Source organism: Astyanax mexicanus, chromosome 18, assembly GCF_023375975.1.
Source record: "Astyanax mexicanus isolate ESR-SI-001 chromosome 18, AstMex3_surface, whole genome shotgun sequence".
Classification (NCBI taxonomy): domain Eukaryota; kingdom Metazoa; phylum Chordata; class Actinopteri; order Characiformes; family Acestrorhamphidae; genus Astyanax; species Astyanax mexicanus.
Window position 1 is genome coordinate 14,353,740 of NC_064425.1, and position 26,366 is coordinate 14,380,105.

The 26,366-nt window shown below is 36.9% G+C and overlaps 2 protein-coding genes across 3 annotated transcripts in view; both read left to right on the plus strand.

Annotated features, from left to right (window-relative positions):
• Positions 1-509: 509 nt before the first annotated feature.
• On the plus strand, positions 510-9,429 carry serpinf2b (serpin peptidase inhibitor, clade F (alpha-2 antiplasmin, pigment epithelium derived factor), member 2b). 2 transcript variants are annotated; one of them, XM_015604939.3, is made up of 10 exons: positions 510-634; positions 1,820-1,934; positions 4,814-4,884; positions 5,146-5,226; positions 5,311-5,560; positions 6,165-6,308; positions 6,434-6,622; positions 7,732-7,874; positions 8,044-8,248; positions 8,807-9,429. In XM_015604939.3, the coding sequence occupies exons 3-10, from the start codon at positions 4,828-4,830 to the stop codon at positions 9,148-9,150; spliced, it is 1,413 nt and encodes a 470-aa protein (XP_015460425.3). In that variant the 5' UTR covers positions 510-634; positions 1,820-1,934; positions 4,814-4,827; the 3' UTR covers positions 9,151-9,429. The 2 variants fall into 2 exon arrangements, with proteins under 2 accessions (XP_015460425.3, XP_022526249.2); XM_022670528.2 differs by lacking the exon at positions 1,820-1,934.
• Positions 9,430-11,408: 1,979 nt separating this feature from the next.
• The window catches only part of rpa1 (replication protein A1), a 41,082-nt gene continuing 26,124 nt past the window's right edge, over positions 11,409-26,366 (plus strand). The window contains exons 1-12 of the mRNA XM_022670536.2: positions 11,409-11,560; positions 12,924-12,971; positions 13,435-13,513; positions 15,695-15,803; positions 16,304-16,392; positions 17,545-17,607; positions 18,361-18,478; positions 18,561-18,663; positions 18,774-18,842; positions 20,901-21,093; positions 21,771-21,907; positions 23,735-23,883. Coding sequence (XP_022526257.2) covers positions 11,528-11,560; positions 12,924-12,971; positions 13,435-13,513; positions 15,695-15,803; positions 16,304-16,392; positions 17,545-17,607; positions 18,361-18,478; positions 18,561-18,663; positions 18,774-18,842; positions 20,901-21,093; positions 21,771-21,907; positions 23,735-23,883 — 1,190 coding nt within the window. The 5' untranslated portion in view covers positions 11,409-11,527. The remainder of the gene's footprint in view (positions 11,561-12,923; positions 12,972-13,434; positions 13,514-15,694; positions 15,804-16,303; positions 16,393-17,544; positions 17,608-18,360; positions 18,479-18,560; positions 18,664-18,773; positions 18,843-20,900; positions 21,094-21,770; positions 21,908-23,734; positions 23,884-26,366) is intronic.

A 26,366-nucleotide genomic window follows, 5' to 3' on the forward strand; every position in this document is an offset into this window, starting at 1 on the left:
GGAGGTAGAACTGTAGCCAGCCTCTAAAAAAAATCTAGTCCAATAGGGCAAAGTCCTGCTCCTGTGTTAGGTCAGTTTAATGCTTCTCAGCTGTTCTCAGTGTGTTTAAAGCTCTGAAATGACTCTAAAATCTCTGCATTGGCAGAACTCAGTAAGTAAAGCATCATACTGCCCAATCTCCAGCAGCATTTAGCATTCACAATCTGCAAATAGACACACCAGCTCTGTGGTTTCATCTCTCCCTCAACTGCAGAGCTTCTCGTAAACGGCCTGGACTGTCGTCCAGTAATCGGATGCTGCACAGCGCACTCTTCCAGTAACCACACTCTTCCAGTTTGCCTCACATTAAATCAGCTCATGGCTCATCCTATTTGTCACGATCACACATTTGCATATCACTACGCATCTCTCTGCATGGCTTCGTGTTTGCGGCCTCAGGAGCTGTCCCAATATTTACATGTATTAGCAGGTGGTGAGTTATATGAAGCACGGATCAATGAAAGTTGAACTGTAACCGTCGCTTCAGCTGCTGCTGTTCAGCTGCTGCTGTTTTCCTGTTGCCCATTTGCTGTGTCTTGCTCTCTCTCTCTCAATTTAGGACCGGATAGCAAGGTCACCACTAAAAAGATTTAAGGTAAGTTTTTTTTTATTATTGAATTTGTGTTCTTTTTAATGTTTTACATGATTACATTTATTTATATCATTACAAACTCTAAAAAAGCTCAGCTTTCACCAGCTTGAATAGATTGTTTTTTTGTTGTTGTTGTTGTTTTTAATAAATAACATTGTTAAGCCTGTCTATGTTGTTGTTTATAAGCAGCAGCAGGATTATGGAGATTAATAAATAAATAGGTTTAGCAGGAACAGAGTTAATACTGCTGTTTTTTTTTATCAGAGGTGGTCAAAGGTCCAAAAAAAAAGGGTTGCTTGAATGTGCCTAGTTAATAGTTCATGAGGCTTTTTGTAGAGTGGGCTAGAGCTAAATAAGCTGCACTGGAACTAATATGTCTGTATATATAGTATTTTTTTTCATTGATAAGCATACATACATATATACATACATATATAGATATGCACATACATAGAGACCACTAAAACTGATGAGTTTCTTTGATTTTACCAAATTGAAAACCTCTGGAATGTAATCAAGAGGAAGATAGATGATCACAAGCCATCAACCAAACTGAACTGCTTGGAGTTCTGCACCAGGAGTGCCATGAAGTTATCCAAAAGATTGGTGGAGGAGAACATGGCAAGATGCATGAAAACTGTGGTTTAAAGACAGGGTTATTCCACCAAATATTGATTTGTGATCTCTTAAAACTTTATGAATATAAACTTTTTTTCTTTGCATTATTTGAGGTCTGAAAGCTCTATATCTTTTTTGTTATTTCAGCCATTTCTCATTTTCTGCTAATAAATGCTCTAAATGATTTTTTTTATTCTAAATATATTCTAAATTAATATTTTTATTTGGAATTTGAGAGAAATGTTGTCCGTAGTTTATAGAATAAAACAACAATAATACCAATAATAGTTAAATCAGAGAAACTAATAAAAAATGAAGTGGTCAGAGCTGTATTTTTCTATTTTTGTTCTGACCTACATTTTCCTTCACACCTCTGTTTTTGGACTTGTTATTTTTCAGCTTTTTTGATTCTTTATTGATCTTTTAGAGTTACTTCACTTCCTTTAAAGTGAAGCAAGAACTTTCTCTGCAACCAGTCTTACTAGGCTTTGAAAAACACATTTTTCTAAAATATGTATTGCACTAAAAAATAAGTCAGGGATATTGATTTTGGGAACTGTTATCCTTCAGATACCGCAACCCGCATCAAGGAATTCACAAGACAAAAGAGAGAGACTACAGCAACAATTACCCTCAAATCTTTTGACCTAACGTCACCTGAATTTGTCAAAATAACTGCTTGAAGGTAAAAGATTCTTCCTCCGCTTTTCTTTTCATCTCGCATGGCTTTGAGTTCTGCTGTGAGGTAGTGCTTTCATCATTTCACATTATCTTTAAAAGAGCTGCTTCAATCTGTGGAAGATTACTAAGCAAGGAGACATCTGACATCTACTGATATGATTACATGTCTAAGGAAATGGGTGTCAGGCCCCTTTGTGTTCTGTTCAGTGCTGTATTTAGTTATGGTACACTGTAAAAAGGAAAAAGTGGGGCACAGTAGAAGTTGATTTCAAGTGCTGTTTGATTTGAATTTGGATTAATAATATATGTTTTATTCTTTCACATTTCACTACCTTTGATATAAACTAGAGATTTACTTTCTGATTTATTCCAATCAATGTATTTTGGAGTTGAATAAACTAGTTTAAAGGTGTGTTTTTGTGTCACGTGCATGAATATTTTTTTTTAATATGTTTTTTTGGTTTTCAAACAGTTAGTAGTTAGAACAACAAGACGAACTTTAAAAAGTCAAACTTTAAAATAAAGGCGAAGAGTAGGGGGTAATTTTGCTAACATTTTTTCACAGGTGACATTTATTTAATATTGAGAATAATGATATTTAATTGAGGACTCAACATTGTCTCTTCTTCCAACCCTTAAAAATCTGTTGTGTTTTGTCACAGTTCCTGTTCTGTTATAAGACAAACTTCTGACTTATTAATATTTAGGAAGTTTAATTTCCAAGAAGACACTTTAGTGTGACTTATTGTAATCCAGCTCGTTTACCGAGAACTGTAGCACCATTTTCCAGAAAAAAGAAATCCTTCTGCATCCCCATAATGCTTTAAAATATGTACCAGTTTATTGTTTTCACGTTATCCTTCAGCATTGCCATTCTTGCCATTCTAGTCGTGTCGTACTAAAGAAATATCAATCTAATACTTTATACAAAATTAGTTTTCCTTTTGCTTCTTTTATCTGTTAAATAAAACATTTTCTGTAGCTAAATCCAGGCTGATATTCTTTATTCCTTATTATGTTTGTACAAAGCAATCTTATTAAGATGTATATTTTGAGAGCAAAACATCTGGTTTCTTTTGATATATACATTTACAAAAATACGAAGGTAGAATGGATTTAGAGCTTAAAATATACAAGGAATCAGCAAAAGAAAAGGCTGTTCTTTTATGAAGAACACAAATGACAAATTAGTACTTAAGTCTTATAGCTCCATGATAAACAGTGTCTAATGACTGTTAACATTAAAAAGGTGCAAGCATATAACATAACATAACATCTCCATAATCAATTACTAGAACAAATGTTGCAGAAACAAGTCTCATTCTGGTTTCAAAGACAACATAAGGATTATTTCTGAAATATACAACATTTCTTTAGTTATTCTACTATATGTAAACTATGTATACTATATATTATGAACCAAATGCTAAACAAAGATATTTGTATGTTGATGCACTAGATACACTACATTTAAAGCAGTGCCTGACTGAAGCTTTAGGGGCATTTTCCCCGAATTAATAAATTACATGAAATTATTATTTTTTCAATCAACATTTAAAAGCAGTTTAATACTTTAAAAAATCTGTGTTGTATATTATTATAAAAAACACCTTCTAACCTACAAAAAGTTTAATTAGGTGCTGAACAATAGATGGCACTGTTGTCAGCATTATAATACAGAAAATGAATTATAAAAGTATATAAACAGTAAAAAGCGAAGGCCCCAAGATTGATCCTTGAGGTACTGTATACCCTTAGCCTTCAGAGTTGAAGACCTAAAATGCACACCTGCACACTGCTTTCTACCAGATAAATTACAGACTTGTGTCTTCAGAAAATCTGATATTCAGAAATAAAGATTTTATGATTAGTGACCTAAACAATAATGGATGATATAAAAGTAGCATTTGATTAAATCAGTAAATGCTGGCTGTGATTCTGGTATCAATTACTGTATTTTTCAGAATATAAGGTTCGCTATCAATACATGTCTATTTTCTGGTCTATTTTTATACATAAAGTGCATTGGATTATAAAACACATTTTATGCGACACTAGCAAGGAACAGGGGTATCGCCATGTTTTTCTTCTAATTCAGCAGGTCTCTGAGAACTGTAAAGCTAAGCTATGCTAAGTAAACAAAACTGTAATTCTTAAAAGAAAAAAAAATCAAACCAAAAAAGTCAAACGAGCGCTGGATTTTAATCTACACAGATTTCTCTTCTGAAAACTGTTTATTTGGGCAAGTAAAGTGCTCCCGTTTGTTTACAGCAAGCTTTGTTTTGCAGATTTCCACTAAGGTTGGATGCAGCAATATTATCATTAGCAGCTAACCGCTAGTGCTAGCCACGGTTAGCGGCTAATGCCACCTGACAGTTCTACACTGAGGAACCCTGAGTGTTTCAGTAAGCCAGGGTGATATTAGCTAGGGTCTGTCCCTTTCAGCTTGTTTTAACACGGTAAACACGCAGGCTACAGGCCGATATACTAACCTCTAAACGGCAGAGGAGATTGTGCTTAGCACGGGTAGGGGCTAATGCTAATGCTGCTCTAGCAGGGCTAGCCAGGGTTAGCAGCAGGCTACAGGCCGATAATACTCACCTCTGAATGAAGAAAGAGCTAGCGCTTAGCACGGCTAACAGCTAATGCTAATACTGCTCAAATCTTAGTGCTGGAGAACTAAACTGAAACTCCTGTATAACGCTGTACTTCCGTGGAGAGGCTTTACTGCTCCTTACAACCTGACTGGTAAAATTCATACATAAGGTGCACTGGATTATAAGGTACACTGATGATTGTTAGTAAAACTAAAGAATTTTAAGTGCGCATTTTAGCGTGAAAAGTATGGTATTTTAATACTTGGAATTTTTTTTTGTATTTCAGATTGGCCGCAGGACATGGATTTCCGATTATTTGCACTCCTCTTCCTCTGTTACTGCAAACAAGGCTGGATGGTAAAGCAACCACACTGGGGCTCTTCAGTTTCGGTCCCTAGGGGTCAGTGTCCAGCACAGTCTGGTGATCTTCCTGCTCAAGCACTCCTTCTAAACCTGGTAATGACCAGATGAGTCAAACCGCTAGTGTTTGGTGTGCAGGGCAATCATCATAGTGTGTTGGACAGGCTGTAGAGCCTTCAAATAAATAAATACTGTGTTTCTTATCTAATCCTTTCGCTGGGTTTGATCTAAATACCCGCTTTTGCACTTTTCTTTCAGCAGGAAGATACAGCACCTGCAGAGAATGGAAAGATCCCTGAGATTCCTCTCACACCCTTGATACCCAGCAAACCCAGATCAGTAAGAACTCACTTCTTTGGCTCATATAATCCTCAGTGGCACATAACCTGATTCATGAGTCTTGATTTTCTGTATTTTTTCCAGGATGTTTCTCACACAGCAGAATCAATAACCTCTACCCAAACCCCTGAGAATGGCGAGAACTCCTCAGAGGAAGACCTGGATGGCCTCTGTGGAAAGCATCGGAGCACCCCAGAGATCAGGCAGGCCATAGGCAGTGGGGTAATGAAGTTTGGACTGCAGCTGTTGGAGAACCTGAAGGCAAACTCAGAACAACCGAATGTCATTATCTCACCCTTCAGCGTGTCTTTAGCTCTCTCTCAGCTTGCTCTGGGTAAGTTCATAGCACACTACACTTCGCAAAATATTTTCTGTTTTGTATTATTATTTCACTCTTAAAAGTCCACTTGTAATGTATTTTTCACACTATAAAGCGCACTGGATTATAAGACGTACTCTGGATTATTATACAACACTAGTAAGGAACAGGGGTGTCAACATGTTTTCTTTCTAATTTAGCAGGTCTCGCTAAACTAATCTAAGCTAAGTTAAGTAAACAAAACTGTAACTCATAATTCAAACGAGCACTGGGTGTTAATCTACACAGATTTCTCTCCTTCTTGGATTTCCAGATTTTCACTAAGGCTGGGTTCAGCAGCATTAGCTGCTAGTGCTAGCTTATGCCACCCGACAGCTCTACACTGAATACACTGAACGAGTTTACCGGGAAGCCAAGGCTAATGCTAGTATTGTTTCAATCTTGGTGCTGTAGAACTAAACTGAAACTATGACTTTACTGCTCCTTACAACCTGACTGGTAAAATTGATACATAAGGTGCATTATTAGAATTATTAGGCGCACTGACGATTTTGGGGAAAATTAAAGGATTAAGGATATAATTCTGATGCTGATTAAGATTGTTGTGTCGAAATATCAGGGGCAAAGAATGAGACAGAGGAGCTCCTCTTTCAGCGGCTGAATGCTGATACAGTGCCGTGCTACCACAAAGCACTGAAAAGCCTCCTCCACCACGTCCGCGAAAATGCTCTGCGGTTTGCCAGCCGCATCTATCTTGGTTCTGGTGAGTGATAACGAATGTAGGCCATCTGAAGGAATGTAGGCCATCAGTTGGAGTGCATGTGTAAAATAGCTTTGCACCAGTTTGACCTTAACACTAGATTAATCCCTGAATGTTTCCTTTTCAAGGATTTCAGCCGAAACAGGAATTCATGCAAGAGTCTCTGAAAATATATAATTCAGAGCCGGCAGCCTTGACAGAGCTGGAGGAGATCAATGAGTGGGTAGAGAAGTCAACAAATGGCCAAGTCACAGACTTCCTCTCCAGTCTTCCCTCTAACCTTGTCATGATGCTTATCAACGCTGTGCACTATAAAGGTAAATGACATACGCACAGTCTTTTATAAGAGGACACACCACAGCAGTGAAAAGTGTAAACAGAGATACCCCGTATGGGCAAATGTACTGGGGCACCTGCTGATTTGTTGCTTCTTCCGGAATCAAGAGTGTCCTGCTTTTGTTGGTAAAACTATAAATTACTACTGTTTAGAAAAGGCTACTAGATTTTGGAGTATTTCTGGATTTGATTGCATTCAACCCACCTCATCCCAACCACATAGGCAACTGATCCCCAACTTTTGCCAAATTTACAGAATGGAGCACCATAATTTTAGGGAATGCAGTTCCACTGCTCCACAGCTCAGTGCTGAAGGGCTTTATATTTATGGAGCCTACACCTGGCTATTTTGGTTCATGTTAATCTGCTCCAGAGAATCCTATTTTATTGGCAGAATCCTATTCTATTGTCAGCTGAATGCATTCATTAGAAAGGGTGTTCACGAACATATGAACATGTAGTGTAGCTTTGGAAACTCATTACATAAGGCTAATATTATTAATGTTGTGTTACAACAGTTCATGTATTGTGTTTACAAAGTACTTAGACCCCTTCACTTTTTCCCCATTTTGAAATTAAATAACTAATAAATAAAACAGGGATGTCAAGTCATGTAGGCGCCAAATCATTAAGGTTCTGGGCCCTACTGAAGGGCCCTTAATACCAGTGTGTTAAATTTGAGTTGGATCTTAACTTTGAAGGGAACTATATATAACCAGAACCAGGATTTGGTATCCTTGCATTATAACCATACTCTAATACATTTACATTGGGAGTAACTCCCATCTGGCCAATCTACCACAAAGACTTGATCTGTGTGCCCCTTGGGATCAAAATGTAAAAGTTTTTCTAGAAAGTTTTATCTCCAATTATCTTTGTTTCTTGCTAGTTTTGATATTTGAAGATTAGTAACCTATAGAGAGAATAAATCATTTTGGAATTTTTATAGTGTTACCTTGTGAATGGTAATCATTAAAAAATGAGGTAGCTGTCTAACAAAAAAACATTCTTACGTGTTTGTATTTGTTAAGAAAGGTCCAGCTCACCTAATTTAATAAGTTTGTATTCAGTGTTTTTTCTTTTCCTTCAGGCGAGTGGGAGAAGCGCTTTGACCCTCGATTTACCACAAGTGAACCGTTCTACATTGATGAAAACCTGGCAGTCAATGTGGACATGATGCTTGGGCCAAAATACCCCCTCAGTATTTTTAATCATAATGAACTTGATGCCCAGGTACCTTTTATAATCATGTTTCTCTCTCTATCTCTCTCTCTCTTCTCTCTGCATATGTGTATATATACACATACATAGAAAACACAACATCTACATATATAGTTCTGTTTACTGTCATGCTACAAATGACATTATTGGTGTAAACAGAACTGTGTCTTGTCTTTTGCAGGTCGCTCGTTTTCCATTCAAAGGGAATATGAGCCTGATAATTGTAATGCCTGTGAGTGGAAATGTCAATGTGACGACCATTGCGGCCAAACTCAACATCTCAGACCTATATAGCCGCTTTCCCCGAGAGAGAAACATGCAAGTCAAACTCCCCAAATTCAAACTAGATTTCACTCAGGAACTTGATGAGGCACTTACAAGCATGGGTAAGAAATCATTCTGGATTTATCAAAGAAACAGATTTAGATTTTAATACCATTTTTGTTTAATTCAACCCTTTTTTTATTTATACAAATTTTTGTTTAAATACAGGGTTATTACACCAAATATTGATGTCTTAATATGAACTTTATGAAGTTTTATTTGCATTATTTGAGGTCTGAAAAATTTATTTTTTCTGCAAATAAATGCTCTAAATGACAATATTTTTATTTGTAATTTGGAAAAACTTTTGTCTGTAGTTTATAGAATAAAACAACAATGTTCATTTTACTCAAAAATATACCGATAAATAGCAACATCAGATATTTTTTTTCCAGAGCTGTGAATTTGGAAGTATTGCAGCAAAATGTTGCCATGTGTTTTTTAAGTATATTAAATATATTTAAGTATATTCCCCCAAAAGACAGTAAAGTTGATCTTATCCAAGGTAGTGGAAGCCTGTCTCACTCAAACAATTCTTTAAATATTTGTAGCTCCAGTGCAAATCTTACCTGCCCTGGCTGATCAGCTTTACATGTGATAATTGCTCTGTTTTTACACAGGTCTAGGGGAACTGTTCACAAGTCCCAACCTGGCTGGTATAGCAGATGGCCCCCTTGTGGTATCCAGCGTGCAGCACAAGTCCAGCATGGAGATAAATGAAGAGGGTGCAGAAGCTGCTGCTGCGACCAGTGTAGTCATCTCCCGCTCCAACCCCTCCTTTACAGTTAACCAGCCGTTTTTCTTCGCCCTCATGGATGATTCTTCTCAAACGCCACTTTTTCTGGGGGTGATTTCCAACCCAAACCCCAGCGAAGCTGCTGTGATATCAAACCCAAGTGATGTAGAAAAGGCCGGCTTGCTTGACAAGGATGCTGCACCATCTTCTGTCCATCCACCCAAGTGAAGGTCCTTCAGCAGAGTGAGGCTACAACTAATTTTGAGCTGCATGGGGCCGCAACAAAAAGGCAAATCAAGACTTTCAACAATGGGAATTATATGCTATAAAGCATGTTCAATGGACAGGAGTCAAATATGCAGAAACATATTGGAAATTTTGGAATGATACTTCTCACCATCAAGGCAAATTACCTTTCATCTTATGATAAAGCTCATATCACCAGCAGTCAACTGCATTGTTTTAAAAGCCTAATGTTTCATGATTAAAGAAAAGGGTTTTAAAGAATTAAGCGTTTCTTGCTGTATTTTTACAAAGTTGCAGGGCCAATAAGCTATACTTTAGTATCTTGCTTAAAACTTTTAGACTATAGACACAAGAAACTCACCTACAATTGAAGTTTGGATCGAATTTGCAAAACTCTGATCAGGTATCATGCATTTTCTTGCTGTCCACGTGATCAAAAATCTGTCTGCATACAATCTAGATATGCCAAAAACTGTATTTGGACTGGCAATCTGATTCTAGCCAATTAGCTTTAGGTTTTATACCAGTTTACACGCCTAGTGTACACTTTATTGTACAGTGTGATATAAAGGTGGTATTCATTTAGACATTTAGATCAAACATCACATGTTTCAGGCTTATACTTTTAGTAAAAATCTGTTTTACAGTCCTAATATTAGCAGTTGCTTTTGATTTCTAAATAAAGTTCACCTGAGTAGACATTTTTTTGTTTCATTTCTGCAATAAGTAATGCAGTGCAATTAATATAAAACAACAGTTTGTGCCATGGTAATTGAGATATTATTCTTTGATTGTGGTGGTTTGTGGTTCATATTTTTTTTATTTTTCCAACAAACTATTGTTTTTACAAATCATATACAGACATCCCACCCTGAAAAAACTAATTTCAGGGGGGGAGGGGGGGGGGTGTAGGTCCTTCAAATCTGTACTTAAAATATAAAATATAACATAATTTCAATGAAGTGCACAGAGTACAGTATCTCCTTAACACTTAGCCAGCTAGTTGTTAAACGAGTTAATGAACGAGTAAATTAAAAATGTAGGAGACTCCCTGAACTTCCGCGACAGGTGGGAACTTTTCTTATAGTGTACCTACAACAACTAAATTTGCTGTTACTGAGCCCAGAGAGTATCATGGTAAAACAATTCTATTGTTACAAATAAAAAAATGATAGATGCTGAAAAATGTTGCCTTACTTTTTTATAAATTGTTTCCTCAATCTTCAAAAAAGTTTTCTTAATTGAAATAATTGTTCTGTCTGTTTAACTAAAGCGTATGAAGCATATGATGGCGTAAAAAAATAAAGAGTTGATTTCGAGAATAAAGTCATAATATTTTAAGATTAAAGTTGTATTGCAATCAGGAAAGTTGCATTATTATGATCGAAGAGTTTGCAAATCGATATAGTAATCTCCTCGTGTTAAAATAAATTACTTTATCCTCAATAGTTTATTCTCAAAATATTTTTTTAAAATCTCGAAATATTATGAGTTTAATCACGAAATATTACAAGTTTATTCTAGAAATATTCTGAATTTATTTGAAATATTACAACTTTATCTGCAAAATGTTACAAGTTTATTCTAAATATTACGAGTTTATTTTTTTAAATAATAAGTTTATTGTAGAAGTATGAGTTTATTTTCAAAATATAAGCTTATTCGTATATTACTACTTTATTTGCAAAATATTGAGTTTATTTTTTAAATATAAGTTTATTCTTGAAATATTATGTGTTCATTTTCAAAATAGTACGCCTTTATTCTCTTAATATTACTACTTTAAGTGCAAAATATTACAAACTTATTTTTTGAAAAATAAGTTTATTCTAGAAGTATGAATTTTACTACTTTATTTGCGAAATATTGCGACTTTATTTGCGAAATGTTGCAAGTTTATTCTTGTAATATTATTAATATTTTTGAAGTCCGTTTTTTTTATTATTTTAAGAGTGGCTTTAAAACGCTGTCGTAAAAGGCTTCCTTTAAAGTGAGTAAAAAATAATAATAAAAAAGGACGAATGGTTTAATTTTTATTAGCTATTATTTTTATGATGTAAATATATTTATTTATTTTAGAATAAAAGTCCTAAGCATTTTAGCTAACCCTAAAATACCCTAAATAAGAGAGAAACTATATAGTTATATGTGTTAAAAACTCTGTATACATGCTAGTCTCTGTAGTCACTGGGGGGGAAAAGACCTCCTCCTTCGACCCTTCAGCGGAAGTGATGCAAGAAGCCGGAGCGCGCGCTTACACTGAAAGTTGGCGCCACGACTCAGAACAACAACACGGAGCGGGAGCGGAGCGGCTGAGAATTTATATTAAACCCCGATATTTCTCCTCCAGCTCGCAGCCATGACTGTTACACTGTCAGAAGGAGCTATAGAGGTGTGTACCGGGTAAACGAGAGGGGTAAAAGCGTAGTGTGAGAGCTGTTAAATAAGAAGGCCGAGAGCAGCGCAGAGTCAGCCTGGCTAAATAACTAACGCTAAGTAGTTCTAGCAGCTCAGTAACGGCAACTGGAGCTAAAGCTAAAGCTAACAGGCGACCTAACTTAGTGATTTAGAGAAATCTGTGTCTCAGTAAAGTAGAGAATGCTGAAAAAAATCTGCTCTAAAGAGTACATGTTATGATGGGATATGTAGAAAAATCTTTCCGTACGCCAACGATTTTTATTTGGATTGTCTATTCCACCTTAAACGGTGTCCAGGCGCTGCACAGTTTAAGGTGGAACGGTTCTGTTGTCATTCAAACGGCGTGGCCTTTTCGGTTAAATCACCGTTTTCCCTTCGTAAATACAATTAAGCTAGTTTAGCTAATCCAAACTTTTAACTATTCAATTATTCAGATCTAGGAGGCGCGTGTGCGCTGGGAAATCACCGAACTGCAAACCTGTCGTCCTAAAGAAAAAGGGGTTCTAATGCTGTCCATACACTAAGTTACACGACGTTGAAAAAAAAACTCTTAAAAAAAAAAAAGACTTTTAACAGACTAAAATCTGACACCCTCTCACATCTAAAGACAAGACGTTTTAATTACAGGCTCAGATTATTATCTGAGAATATTTCCCATCATGCTTCTGGTGGAGTTTACATACAATACTTGTGACATTAAGCTACACATAATGTGTAAGTTAAATCAGTACTCTGATTTGTCATCTCGTGATTTTATTTCGACTCTGGAAATGTGTCTGCGACATTGAAATCACTTGAAAATCGTTAGGTGTAAGGTCAACATAAGAAGAAAATGCTTTTCTCTGAACGTGAACTCGTGGTTTCTCCCTGTTATTGTAATGTGTGACTTATAGTTGTTGTTTATTTGTCTGTGTAAGAAAAATATTGGTTTTCTGATCATAACAAAGTTCTTATTATTTCCAACAAAGATTTATTTGCAGCCGTGAACGTGTAGATTTTGCAACACTTAGATTTTTTCACCCCTTAAAAAAAAAAAAACTTGTTCCATCAAATGTTTTAAATGTACTTTTTAGCATCTTATGTGCAATTACTATTTCGCACCAAAAACCTATAGACTGTCACTAAGTTAAATCAATCTGGACAAACTCCATAGAATGCCTTAGAAATATTTTCTTTGGGTGGACTTCTTTGTATTTTAGATGTTTTTTTAATGGATTTTAAAAACTGTCAGTTGAAGGAAACTCAGCTCAGAAAGACAATTTTTTAGAAATTTCATTAGACTTTATTTTGTGTATTTGTATGTATTTTTCTTAACTGTGTGTGTTCTATCATTTCAGCTCCTGATCAAAGGTAGTGAGGTTTCAAACCCAGTGCTTCAATGTGTTGTAAGTTCTTCTGTCAGTTGCATGTTTTTTTTCTGCTGGTGTTTTTTTTTTTTTTTACGAGAGTGTTAGATGTTTTCACTTGTTACTTCTCTTGATTTTAAGGAAAAATTATGGCCTGTCAATCTTATTGTAAGCCAAGTTTGTTTTACTGAAAAAATATAATAGAATGCAGTAGCGTTCTTTTACAGACCATCAGCATTTAAATATAACATTTATAAAACAAAATAAAACTGATGATGTGACAGGCATAAATCATTCTCAGATGACATCAAAACAGGTTTAGTAGGTATCCAAATATAAATGTTTTTGGCTTATGAAAGGATTCAATATAAACCTGTTTTATCATTAGTTAAATATTAAATTTAGCCTGCACAAATATGAGAAATGAATCAAATTTTAGAGCTTTTTTGGTTTGCAGCCTTATTCTCATGTATGTGAAATAAAAATTGTTTTTTCTCTGCAGAATATCCGAAAGATTGATGGAGGCAGTGGACCAGTCCGCTTTCGCCTCATGATGAGTGATGGCCTTCATACTATGTCCTGTAAGTGTGTGTTTGTGTGTTGGAGGGGATCTATTTAACCTTATACATGAAACCAAAGCATATGTATATAGATTTTTGCTTCCTCATTTGGATCTAAAGTTCTAGGTAAAGGTATCATATTGTATCTTAATGGCATCTCTCTGAAGAACTCTGTTTTCCTTAGAGCTTGCATAGTTTATCCAGTAATTCACTAAACTGTTACATAATAAAGTGCTGTGATTTTTATATCCATTGCTTATGCTTCTCATATCTGAATTTAATTGGTGTTTGTTGAGTATCCTTGTGAGTATCTCTGGGTATTTTCAAAACATAATGAGCCTAACATTGAAGAGGTACTTCACCATCAAAACAATTTTCTTGACTGCCTGAGTTTTTAAAATGACTCAGTGGCTGTTTCAATCATGACAATTAAATGAAAATGTTGTCTTACAATTGCACTATATAATGTTTAGAATAAATGTAAATAAGGATACAAAAACAGATCATATATTTCAAACAGTTATTGGTATGCTGGTTAGATTAATACAACTTAAGTTTGGTGCTCAACTGACTTCTCTGTGAACACCCTGACACTGTATGGATTTGTTGACTTCCTCCGCTTGCAAGTTAAACCCCTTTGACAAATGGAAGAAATGGTTGATATATGGTTATTCATTGAAGAGGGTATTTTTTTTTCTTGAAAAATAGACATGGGTATTTTTAAAAACTCGTATTACCCTTCTTCCATTAAAAAAAACAAAACATTTTTGTCCACACAGAGACTAATATGCTTGCATTAGCATACTAGATCTGTATGAGGTAATAGAAACTCAAGTAAGATATCAAAGCACTGCAGAGAAAATTACTCCCTAGGCAGTGTATGACAATACAGTCACAAAATTACTTGGCACTAGAATGGCGTATCATAGGTGATATCGCCAACATTTTTGAATATCGTAAACTATATTATATCCTGAAATATGGTGCCATATCATCCACCCCTAATTATCACATCAGGGTACTACTTTCTAGCTGGTTTTAGTAAAAAGAAAAATGTACACTGTTCTCATTTTCCATTATTTATCTACTAGAGACAGATTATATCTGTCCAGTATCATTTATTTTACTTTAATCCTGGATTTATGGAGATATTTGCAGTGCATTATTAGATTTATGACATTCTGGATCACTGATTTATGTTACAAATCAGATAAAATGTTCTATCTTTTAATATCTTAGTAAGGGGTGTGCGATATCAGCTCATATGCACTAATAAAAAACATCATAATTTCATTTTGTTGCAGTAGTGTGCTCTTAAAATATGTTTTCTTAATTCCATGAAATATACCATGAAAATACCATGAAATATCGCACTGTTATTTTAGCCCCATATCGTCCACCCCTAGTTCTGACATTTAAAAAAAAAAAAAAAAAACTAAGCCTCATTTTCAAAAAAAAGCTAAATTTGTTGTTAAATTTGTTAAATTAGTTGCCAGTAATGGTGTTTATATGTAGTCAAAATTCTCTTTTAAAGGAAAATAAAAATCCAGATATGTGATCAGGGTCACTTGTATTACATATGTTCCCAGCTTTAAGACATGCCTATGTTCAATTAATTCAATTTAATTCAGGTTTATTTATATAGCGCTTTTTACAACAAAAGTTATCACAAAGCAGCTTTACAGAGAAAACTGGTCCAAACTGGCCCCTTATGTGCGAGCACCACAGTAATGCCAATAATTGTGACATAAACCTTTTAATGTAAGGGAGTAGTTTATGTAAAAAAGACCTGGATGGTATTAGCAGTATTTTTAGGACAGCAACATGTGTTGTGCATGGTGCTGCAGAGATCAATGTATCAGGAGGTAGTAGGGCTGCTGTGGAGTGATTGGGCTTGAAGTGATCAAAGAGTAGAGAGAGAACCCCATGAAAACAATACCCTTTCCTGCTTTTAATTTACTGAGATGTAAAAGTGTTGATGGCACGAAACCTTATGAATAAGTTATAGAGCAATTTTCTTGTGCATTAAGAAGCACTGTTGTGGTGCATTTAAATTGCCTCTACCCCCAGACCCAGCCAGGCTGAAGAGATAACATAGGAATGTTACCAATTTTCATATATTCATGAAAAAAAAGCTGTGCAGGTGTTCTATTCTTTTTGTTTTCTTACTTGATATCTCTAATATTTCTCTGTTGTTTGCAGCCTTCATGCTCTCCACACAGCTGAACTACCTGGCTGAGCAAAGTCTGGTAGCTCCAAACTGTGTCTGTACAGTGAAGAGAAGTGTCACCAACGTCCTTAAGGATGGGCGGTAAGGGCTCATCCTTTGCTTTGAAGTTACTGTGTTGTAAAAAGTTGATCGATTAATTTTCTGTGCCTCGAGGAATTGTTTAATTAATTTTAAAACGCAGAGCACGGAAATTAGCACAGACTTTTAATGTGAAACAGCGCACTTAGCGCTACGTTACCCTCGCCCAAAAAGCAGGTGGAGGGTTTTAGAGCGGTGAGCGGGTTAATTTAACTTATAACAAATCAATGAGATTAACATTAATGTACCTTTTTAACATAACGACAGCACTGTGGAGTGCTGATTATTCAGAATACTGTCGAATGTGTGTGTTTAGTTTATTACAACGGAGACACATAGATATTGTTACTGTCTGTGATAATCTGAAATATCTATTGATCCAGGTTTTCGCTGCGGGTGAAATGTTGTGCATTTGTTAAACAAGAATGTCCTTTAGAAATGTATTTAAACTTTTGTAGGGGTTGTGTCTTGTAATTAAAATGCGCTCTGAAATTTTGTCACAGGCCTGTGGTAATTATACTGGACATGGAGGTGATCAAGCCTGCTGATCAGGTTGGGGGGAAAATAGGAGATCCAACTCCTTATGTAGAAGGTGAGTATGCTCCTTACTGGAAAACTAATGCGTAGTACCAAATTTTTCGTATTGTAACGCGCACTATCAATGAACCCATTTTTTTCTAGACTGTTTTCATACATTAGGAGCAATGAATTATAAGGCTAATGAAAAGGCTAATTAAGAGACACTACAAGGAACTTCTAATTCAGCAGGTCTCACCTCTGGGTGGTGGTTTTGGGGGGTACCAATTAAGTTAAGTAAACAAAACTGTAATAAAAAAAGACTTTCTTTTAAAAGTCAAACAAGCACTGGGTGTTAATCTACACATTTCTTCCCTGAAAACTGTTTATTTGGGTGAGTAAAGTGTTTTCAATTATTTACAGTAAGGTCAGATTCCTGAGTTTCTCCAGCACTAAATGATTTGTGATGATTAAGCCGAAAGGGGACAATAACACTTGAGGTATTCTGCTAATAACTCAAGATAAGAATAATGTACAGACATGATGCACATATTAAACAGCAAAGCGTGTCCTGTTGTGCAGTGTGATGTCCAGTGACCCGTCGGTTAGCGACTGACTGGCTTGTTCCCTGCTGAGGCTGCCTGCTTGCCTCTTGGCAAAACAGCTGTGCAGATAACTTGCTGTTCTAGGCTTCATAAATCATGTCTAAATGTTAAATATATGCTGAACCTATCATAAAAGACTTACCCTATCTAACTAACATGGTACCCTTGACCTGTGGTCAATTATTAGTAAGTAAAAAGTGTTTGAAAACAATAAAAATCGAAGAACGGAAAATATGCCAGGCGTCTTGCTTTTGCTGTTCTGATTCTGATTTGACCGTTCACGTTCATGTCACATGTCCATGTATCCGTGATTTTAAATCTGATTTGCCACTTTCACACAGCCATGAAAAAATCAGATCTGAGCCACATTGAGCAAAAAATCAGATTTGACTCCAGCCTGGTAATGTAAACTTATCCTGAAACTCCTTTTGGTGCATCCCTAGCATAAACCAGTGCAATGCAAATCTAATAGCTTATAGCCTCTTATACCAAAAGGGTGACCGACACATTTTTTAAAATAGCCATTGGTTTTGTTGCATTGCGGTATTGGTTTGCTTTGTTTTTTAAAATTATTATAATTTATGAAATTTATTTATTATATATTTTTCTGTTTGTTCCTGCAGGTCAGTCGAAGCCTCCACAGCCTGCACCAGCACGTCCACTGCAGCCCCAGAACGGGAGTGATGGTACAGTGCTAAGAATATGTGTCACTAATACATGTCAACAACACATTTTAAGATGACTTTTTGCATACATATGGTGTATGTACATGTACTTTTAGATGCATGTTTTTGCAGACAATGTCTGGATGTAGTCTGGTTTGGTATGTAATGTAGGTCACCTTGTGAATTTCCATAGTTTTCCAGCAGGTGGAGTTTAGAGTACAAAATGTAGAGTTGTTATATATTGTTACATTTTGTTACTTGCCCTAAAAACACGTTAATTGGACATTTTATAAAAAAAAAAAGTATGATGTCTTTAATTTGACAGCTTTATCCTCAACCTCTATGTTATTTAATGGTGATGCTGTGCAACAGATGGTTAACTCAAAGTTATGTCTGACACCCTCTAATAGGTGGATTACAAAACATCACAGTAAAATGCTGTATAGAGATTTAACAGATGCCAACCAATTATGCCAGCATTTCATTTTTAACAGTATCTAATCAACTGGAGTTTGTATAGATAACATATATATATATATATATATATATATAATATAACATAACATGACATATAATAAAGATTTCTTTTTTGTTTTTGTCCTTGTACTCCCCCAGATATTCACAATGGTGTTGTAGTTGTTGCGCTTCTGATCCCTATATAGTATGTAGTGGATAGTTAATTAACTCAGGCTGTCTCATCTAGGTTTAGCTCTTTGCACACTTCAGTAATTTATTTTTTTTAAATAGATATATTTTAAACCCTCTTCTCATTAGGCCATACGAACAGAGGCCCCAGTCGTGACTTTGGGAGGAAGCCCATGAATGCACCCAACACACCTTCAGGCACTTCGAAAATTGTGCCTATTGCCAGCCTCAACCCTTATCAGTCAAAGTAAGATTAAATACCTCTTTTGATGTAAATTTTTGTGTAATATCTGTTTAGTGCTGTCTATGAATTGAGATCTTATCCGTAGATGGACTATTCGAGCTCGTGTGACCAATAAGAGCGCCATTCGCACTTGGAGCAACTCTAGAGGAGATGGAAAGCTCTTCTCCATGGAGATTGTAGATGAGAGTGTAAGGATCAATTCTACTAAAATCTAATATCTTATTGGTTAATCAGTTGAGGTCAGAAAAGGTTTTTTTTATTTGGCTCAATGTTTTTCTTTTTTTCTTTACTTTTGCAGGGAGAGATCAGAGTGACTGGATTTAATCAGGAGGTGGATAAATTTTACTCCATCATTGAACAAGGAAAAGTAAGTTATGATGTTTCTTTTTTACTCATTATGCATATATAAAAAGGGTGAAATGTTGGCTGCAATGTTTAATAGCTCTGTTTGGTGGTGTTATGTCTTTACTCGGCCTTATCTATGAGGGATATTCATATCCTTATAATAAATGAGCTCAATTAAATTCTTAATAAATAGTATTAGTAGTTAGGGGTGGACGATATGGAGAGGAAAAAAAAATCTCTATTTTTACTGAATATATATTCTGAAATATTCAATATATATGTCTGTTTTTTCTTCTTTTTTTCATCAAATTATGTAAAAACAAAAAGACACTTCTGCTACAAAGCTACATGTTCCAGATTTTATACAGGCACTTCTGTCATTCAAAGCCATATCCTGTATATTAGAGTAGCCTAGTAGTTCTAGCTGCATTTTATATCAACAACTGACCGGCAATTTAAATGGCAAATTAATTATCAACAGATTCTTTAGATAAAAGTTAGTTTTTTTCCACTTTAAGTAGCCTAAAAACTAGGCACACAAAAATAAATTGTACTTTTGGAAAAAAGTAAGTTAGTTACCGTATTTTTCGGACTATAAGGCGCACCGTATTATAAGACGCACTATCAAAGAACGCCTATTTTCTGCTATTTTTCCATACATAGGGCGCATCGCATTATAAGGCGCGTTAAGTGACACTAGAAAGGGTGCCTATATCAAAGTGAACAGGGGTGGCGCCATGTTTCCCTTCCCCCACCGGGGGTGGTCGCTTGCCGGTGGAGCGTCTCAGTATATATAAATCTAGCTCTTTCAAAGTCAAACGAGTGCTGGATATTAATCTACACAGATTCCTCTCCTGAAAACTGTTTATTTGGGTGAGTAACGTGCTTCAGTTTATTTACAGTAAGCTTAGATTTCCAGATGTCCACTAAGGCTTGCTGCACCAGCGTTAGCATAGCTATCCGCTAGCACGCTAGCTAGTCACCTAAACTAGTAAAGTTAACCCAAACTTAAACGACAGCGTTACACTGAGTAATCCTGCGTGTTCTGGTAAGACAGTGAGATATTAGCTAGCGATTCGTCCCCCGTAGCTTGTTTTAACACTGTAAACAAGCAGATTACAGGCTGATAAAACTCACCTCTGAGAGAGTTAGCGCTTAGCATCTAGCTAATGCTAGCCAGGCAAAGCAGCACAGACTTACAGGCCGATAACTCACCTCTGAACGGTGAACGCTTAGCGATTAGCATCTAACTCTAATAATACTGCTCCAGCAGTATTAAAAGTGCTAAATTTAGAAAATACTGATCTCTGAACAGTGAAAAAGCTAGCTAGCTAAGCGGTTAGCATCTAGCTAATGCTATTGCTGCTCTGCACGGAGTGTGTGTTTACTGCTCCTTACACCTGACGGGTAAAATTTAGATAATACTGATCTCTGAACAGTGAATAAGCTAGCTAATGCTATTTGCTGCTCCAGCCTCGGAGCTGCACGGCTCTGGACTCTGTATAACGCTGCACGGAGTGTGTGTTTACTGCTCCTTACAACCTGACGAGTAAAATTTAGATAATACTGATCTCAGTGAATAAGCTAGCTAGCTTAGCGGTTAGCATCTAGCTAATGCTATTGCTGCTCAGCCTCGGAGCTGCACGGCTCTGGACTCTGTATAGCACTGAAACTCTCTATAACGCTGCACGGAGTGTGTGTTTACTGCTCCTTACAACCTGACGAGTAAAATCCATACAAAAGGCGCACCGTATTATAAGACGCACTGTCAATTTTTGTGAAAATTAAAAGTTTTTAAGTGCGCCTTATAGTCCGAAAAATACGGTAATTGGAATGCAGAAATTGGAATTGATATAAACTAAACAATGTCTTATCTTATATCATTATGACAATATATTACTTTTTTCTTAAAATCGATATATTGCTTAGGCGTAGTAGTAGTAGTAGCAGTAGTAGCACTCAGTAGTAGCAACGGCATGTTTAATTGTTAAAAAAAAAAGTGACTTGACTTTGTTCTTAAGATGAAGTAAGTGTATTGAGCTCAGTAAGCTTTGTAATTTTCCTATTTTCTGTGTGGCAGGTTTATTACATCTCCAAGGGCAGTCTGAAGATCGCCAACAAACAGTATACATCTTTAAAGAATGACTACGAGATGACCTTGAATGGCGAGTCCACCATCATCCCTTGCGAGGACAGCCAGGACGTTCCCATGGTGCAGTGCGACTTTGTTGCCATCGCTGACCTGGAGGCCCGGGAGAAGGACGCCATCGTGGGTGAGTCTGCTGGCTGTGCGATAGCCATCATTAATAACAGACAGTTTAATAATTGGCAGCAGTAGAGTGGATAGAGCTAGTCTGTCGCTCCCTGAAATGGATGCGTCACTGGCCCAGGAGGCTTTCGTAATTATTATAATGTTGATAAATGCAATATTAATAATACTGACGACAGTAATAGCCCGTGGTGCAGATTGACATTGTGTCGCCTTTGGAGAGCGGAGGGAGAAGACGATGTCGCCGCTAGAATAAGAAGGTAATGAGCATGGTAGTAATTACGATAATGGCAGCGGGAGCGTGGTGAGGTGCAGCAGGCGTGTTTCTGTTGCGGGCTTTGACTCAGGTGTTGGCAGCGATTTGTGAAATATTCTTAATGGTGCTCCAATGAGTCATAACTGCGTTAGATAAGCGGATTATGATGGCAGCTGAGGAGTGTGGGAGCCTGCTGTAATGAAGCTGTGACATGTGTTATTGGATTACACTCAGAATGAGTGACACCGTCCGATAACGTGCTGATGCAGACAGGTAGATGTGTCACGAAGTCATTTAACGTATGTAAAGGATTACCAAACTGGCAAGTAGGCAAACAGTTCATCACGGGCACTACCAGCCAGCATGCCGTATGAGAAGTGAATGTGAAGCAGGTCTGAGTAACCACTGCGTATTTATGTCTTCAGATGTAATTGGAGTGTGTAAGAGTGTGGAAGATGTGACGCGCATCACAACTAAGAACAGTCGTGAGGTTTCCAAGAGGAACATTCAGCTGATGGACATGTCTGGCAGAGTTATCCAGGTCACCATGTGGGGAAATGAGGTAAGACGTGCACAAGCACATATGTAATGTATGAGGCCTAGCGTTCATTAAGGTTGAACTCACACTAGGCACAGTTTGGATGAATCATTCCGGAGCACACTTCTGCCCCCTCCCTACTCCCCCACCTGCCTGCACTCACACTGTGGTTATACAATCTGTGCCCAAGCAGGCTTGCATCACTTGCTGTTGATAGGCTTGCCAGCACCCCCGCCATGAAAAGCACCCTCTCAGGAGTGTGTCTTCTTGACACAGTGGAGATCTGCTTTGACCTGTTGAGGAATATGCGCCAAAAACATGGTAATCACAGTCACGGTTACATGGATAGCGACATACCGTGCTCCGAAGAGGGGGTGCTTTTCCTGACGGGGGTGCTGAATTCAGAACAACACCGCTATGTAGGGGTGTGCTGTTTCGTATCGTACGTGATAGCGCCAACATTTTTAAATATTGTGAACGATATTATACCCTTAAATATCGTGCTGTATCCCCACCCCAAATTATCACATCAAGGTACTACTTTTTACTGTTCTTAGCAAAAAAAAAAAAAAAAAAAAAAAAAATTATACTGTTCTCATTTCACATTTAAATCTCCTATTGGTCCATTATCATTCATTTTACTGTTTTTTTTTATCTCAGTTAGGGGTGTGCAATATGTATGCAGTCATAAAATGTAATCTTCATTTTTGTTGCAGTAGTGTATTCTTGAGAACTCTTTAATTCAGTGTTTTGTCTTATCGCCAAAATACCATGAAATAACGTGATATTATTTTAGGGCAATACCGCCCACCCCTATTGCCATGTTTGTTTACGGGAAAGTTGCATCACTGGAGTCCTCTTGTTCCATGCTCGGGTTCCGTGCTCACACTGCATGTGTACCGTGCCCTGGCCCACCTCGCCATGGATTATCTAGAGTGTGTGTACACCCTTAGAAGCACCTTTATGCGGAATTACTGACATGACCTGTGTTATCCTTCAAAGAATACAGTGTTGTGAACATGTTTGGCTTGTGTAAATTTCAAAAACAATCTTAAACACACAGTAAAATGTTTGATGGACATTGTTAGTGTGTATGTAACTGCAAAAAGATCTGACCCTGTGACACTGAATCATTGTGTAGTGTGTAACTAATAATCAATGTTCAAAGATTTTGCTTGCCTTTTTGCTGGCCTTGATATCCTCTGTTTGCGTTTCATTGTATGTTTGTTTTTCCTATGAATGGACTTTTGCATTATTATAATCATTCACACAAAGACTATTGCACTAATAATTCAACCTCCATACACTATATTTCTATTAGGTAACTGCAAATTTAATTTGCCATTAAAATGCGCAGCACAAATTTCAGTTATTCACCACCTGACACTTTATTATTACACTCAGCTCTAGATTCAGATAATATCACCATAGGGTGACCTAATCTCACATTGCTTTTTAAATACATTTGTTTGGGTTATATCTCCTGATAATAGGTATGGCCAGGGGGGATGGTATGTCTGTGTGTCCTGTGGTGTGTCCTTTATCCAGTTTCTGTTTATGGTGCACAAGAAAACCTACTGAGATTAACACCACCGCACAGTGCTGCAGTGCCTTTGTTTTTGTTTGTTTGTTTGTTTGTTTGCCCGCCCAGCAGATACTCTTTGTCTTCAGGGAGTTTGCTGTGGAAAGCAAGATGTGCTGGGGCATAAACAGGGTTTGGAATTGTAAATAAATGTATATCGAATAAATGTGTATGTATGTGATATCTATTTCTTATTCAGAGCTGTCAGCAAAATATGCACATTAAATATACACCAGATCTCATCTCTGCCAATCTGTTTGTCTGTTTAGGCAGAGACATTCGATGGCAGTGGGCAGCCTATCTTGGCCATAAAGGGTGCCAGGCTCTCTGATTTCGGAGGACGCTCTCTCTCCACACTCTACAGCAGCACCCTGATGATTAACCCTGATATTCCCGAGGCATACAAGCTGAGAGGCTGGTGAGTAAGGCCTGTTGGGGCCCTGATGATGTTGTTCCAATGGTTTTTAAAACTGGTCTTGGTCCATTATCATGCTGATGTCACTAAAATCCTTTTTATTTTATATTTTTCTGCCTTGATCTGCCTTTTTTTAGTTCCGGGAGACACATTGTAACCTGATTTATGAAAATACATTACTTAGCAGCCACTTAACACCACCGTAGCAACCACCATAGCAACTGCTTAGCAACACCATAGCAACCACCATGGATGCCTTAGCAACACCGGTACCGAAACTCAAACGGTACTTTTTTTTTCAATACCTTTTTCTAGATTGCAACCAAAAAATACAAAAAATCTATATTTATTCTCACAACATGAGTAATCTCATTCTCATTCGCGGTCATTATGGGAGGCTACCATACTTTTGGATCTTGTTGAATCAAACAAACAATGAGCATGATTGTGGCGCTGTATCAAGAACAAAAACATTACTGCTAAGCTTTAACTGCTTAAAATACTTTTCCCAAAGCATATTACTGGATGCATTTCAGTTTTTAAGATTTCTTTTCAAGGAATATCAGCATTAGATTGGCAAAAAGAAATGATATTAGTGGTGTCAATGACTTAAAAAAATATATATTTATTTTATGCTGGAATTTCCCAGTAATATTGTGAGGGGACAGTAATAATAGTGTAGTGTAGTTTAGGTCTGGCAGACAAGATCAATTTGTGTTGTATTATAATATCTCAGAGAGAGAGGGGAAGACTGCGCGAGTGAGAGGGTAAGAGGAAGACAGGGTAAGTGAGGGAGAGCGAGAGAGATGGAGAGACAACACGAATGAGAGAGAGCAAGAGAGTGAGACAATGTGAGCACCTCAGAGATTTCATTTCATTTTCATTTCATTGCATTTGGCACGTTTATGTATGTTTATGTGGGCATCAAATTGTTTATTTTATTTTATTTATTTTTTTTAGACCTTTTGGTACTCTGTAGTACCGAGACATTTCGGTCTGTGCAATGGATGTATGGATGTATGGTTGTGCAGAAAAAATATATAGTTGTGGCCTGATTCTAGTTGTGCCGTTGTACTTGGGTAAGCGGGGGCTTATGTGCAGTAGTAATAATCAAGTTAGAACCTCACGTTCCTCAGGAAACAGATGCTACAAATCAATTTTTTATTGTAGCGCTTTTGAGAATTGGGACTTGCGGAAGGCACTAAAATGCACGCTCCAGAAAACGGCAAAGGGGTTCATGCTCATGACTTTGATACGAAGATTAGCTTCGTTTGAGAGGCTTCACTGGGCTCCTCAATCAGCGCTGATGTAAGAAAGCAAATCATCATTAATCCCGCGCTAAGATTTGCTGTTTCCCTTGTGACTTTCATGTAAATAGCACTTGTCTTTCAAGAACAGCAATGTGCATTTCCGTTCATGTAGGTTTGTAGCAGCAGAGTTGGCGTTGTCTGCAAGTGAAAACGTGATTGGGGGAAAGGCTGCGAGTGTTTATGCGTAACAGATAAACAGGGAGCAGAACTGGGTTGAGCCGCACGCTCGTGGCTGCCTCTATCATCGGAGCGCAGGGGCCTACTTATTCCTTAAAGACCTCTTTATTGGCTGTTCCTGCAAAGGAATTGAAAAGCAGTTATGACTCATGCTTTCATCTTCTTCTTTCTCCCCCCCATCCATGCTTTCTCTTGCCAATTCAGTTATTTATTACCCAAATTATGGTACATAGTGTTTACCATATCCAGAAATAAACAAACAGCTTGTTTGTGTGGGGTGTGAGGACTTGGTATTTCATCTTGCGGAGATTTCCCTTCTGCTCACAAAGCTGTGTGAGAGCTGCTCTGCTGTATAGCCGTATGATGTAAGTAGTTGAAAGTGGGGATATAACCGTTTAGTGTTTAAACGTTTAATAATTAACATTGAGGCAGTGCTTCTAAAACTCCACCCCTGGGAGAAGCAGAGCTTGAAAGAAGGTGTCAGCTTTTTTGTATTGACTGGGCCTATAAAGTGCATTGTTGGGTAGTTAAAGGCAGTTTCTTAACATAACTCAGATATTCCAATTGTAATGCCCAATATTCTACATTATGAAAATGTGATCTGATTATTTATCATTTAAGCAGATCAGATTTTGCTCCTCCAGGTGACATTGGTTTAAAAGCAAAGGCTTTTTACACTTCATATATTAAACTTGCACTGTGCTTTGTTTATTATCGTTAAATTATATGATTTTCCAATAGATAACCAAATATCAACCATTCTGCTTTTTGTGATGCTAGTTATTATTATTTTTTATTCATTTTATTTATTTATATACAGCTCTGAAAAAAATAAGAGAGCACTTTAGTTTTTTAATCAGTTTCTCAAATTTTGCTATGTATAGGTATATGCTTGGGTAAAATTAACATTGTTGTTTTATTCTATAAACTACGGACAACTTTTCTCCCAAATTCCAGATAAAAAAATCTTCTCATTTAGAGCATTTATTTGCAGAAAAT

Coding starts and splice junctions, on each gene's coding strand:
- serpinf2b (XM_015604939.3), top strand. CDS start 4,828: ATGGATTTCCGATTATTTGCACTCCTCTTCCTCTGTTACTGCAAACAA. Junction 4,885..5,145: donor ACTGCAAACAAGGCTGGATG/GTAAAGCAACCA, acceptor CTTTTCTTTCAG/CAGGAAGATACAGCACCTGC. Junction 5,561..6,164: donor TCTCTCTCAGCTTGCTCTGG/GTAAGTTCATAG, acceptor TCGAAATATCAG/GGGCAAAGAATGAGACAGAG.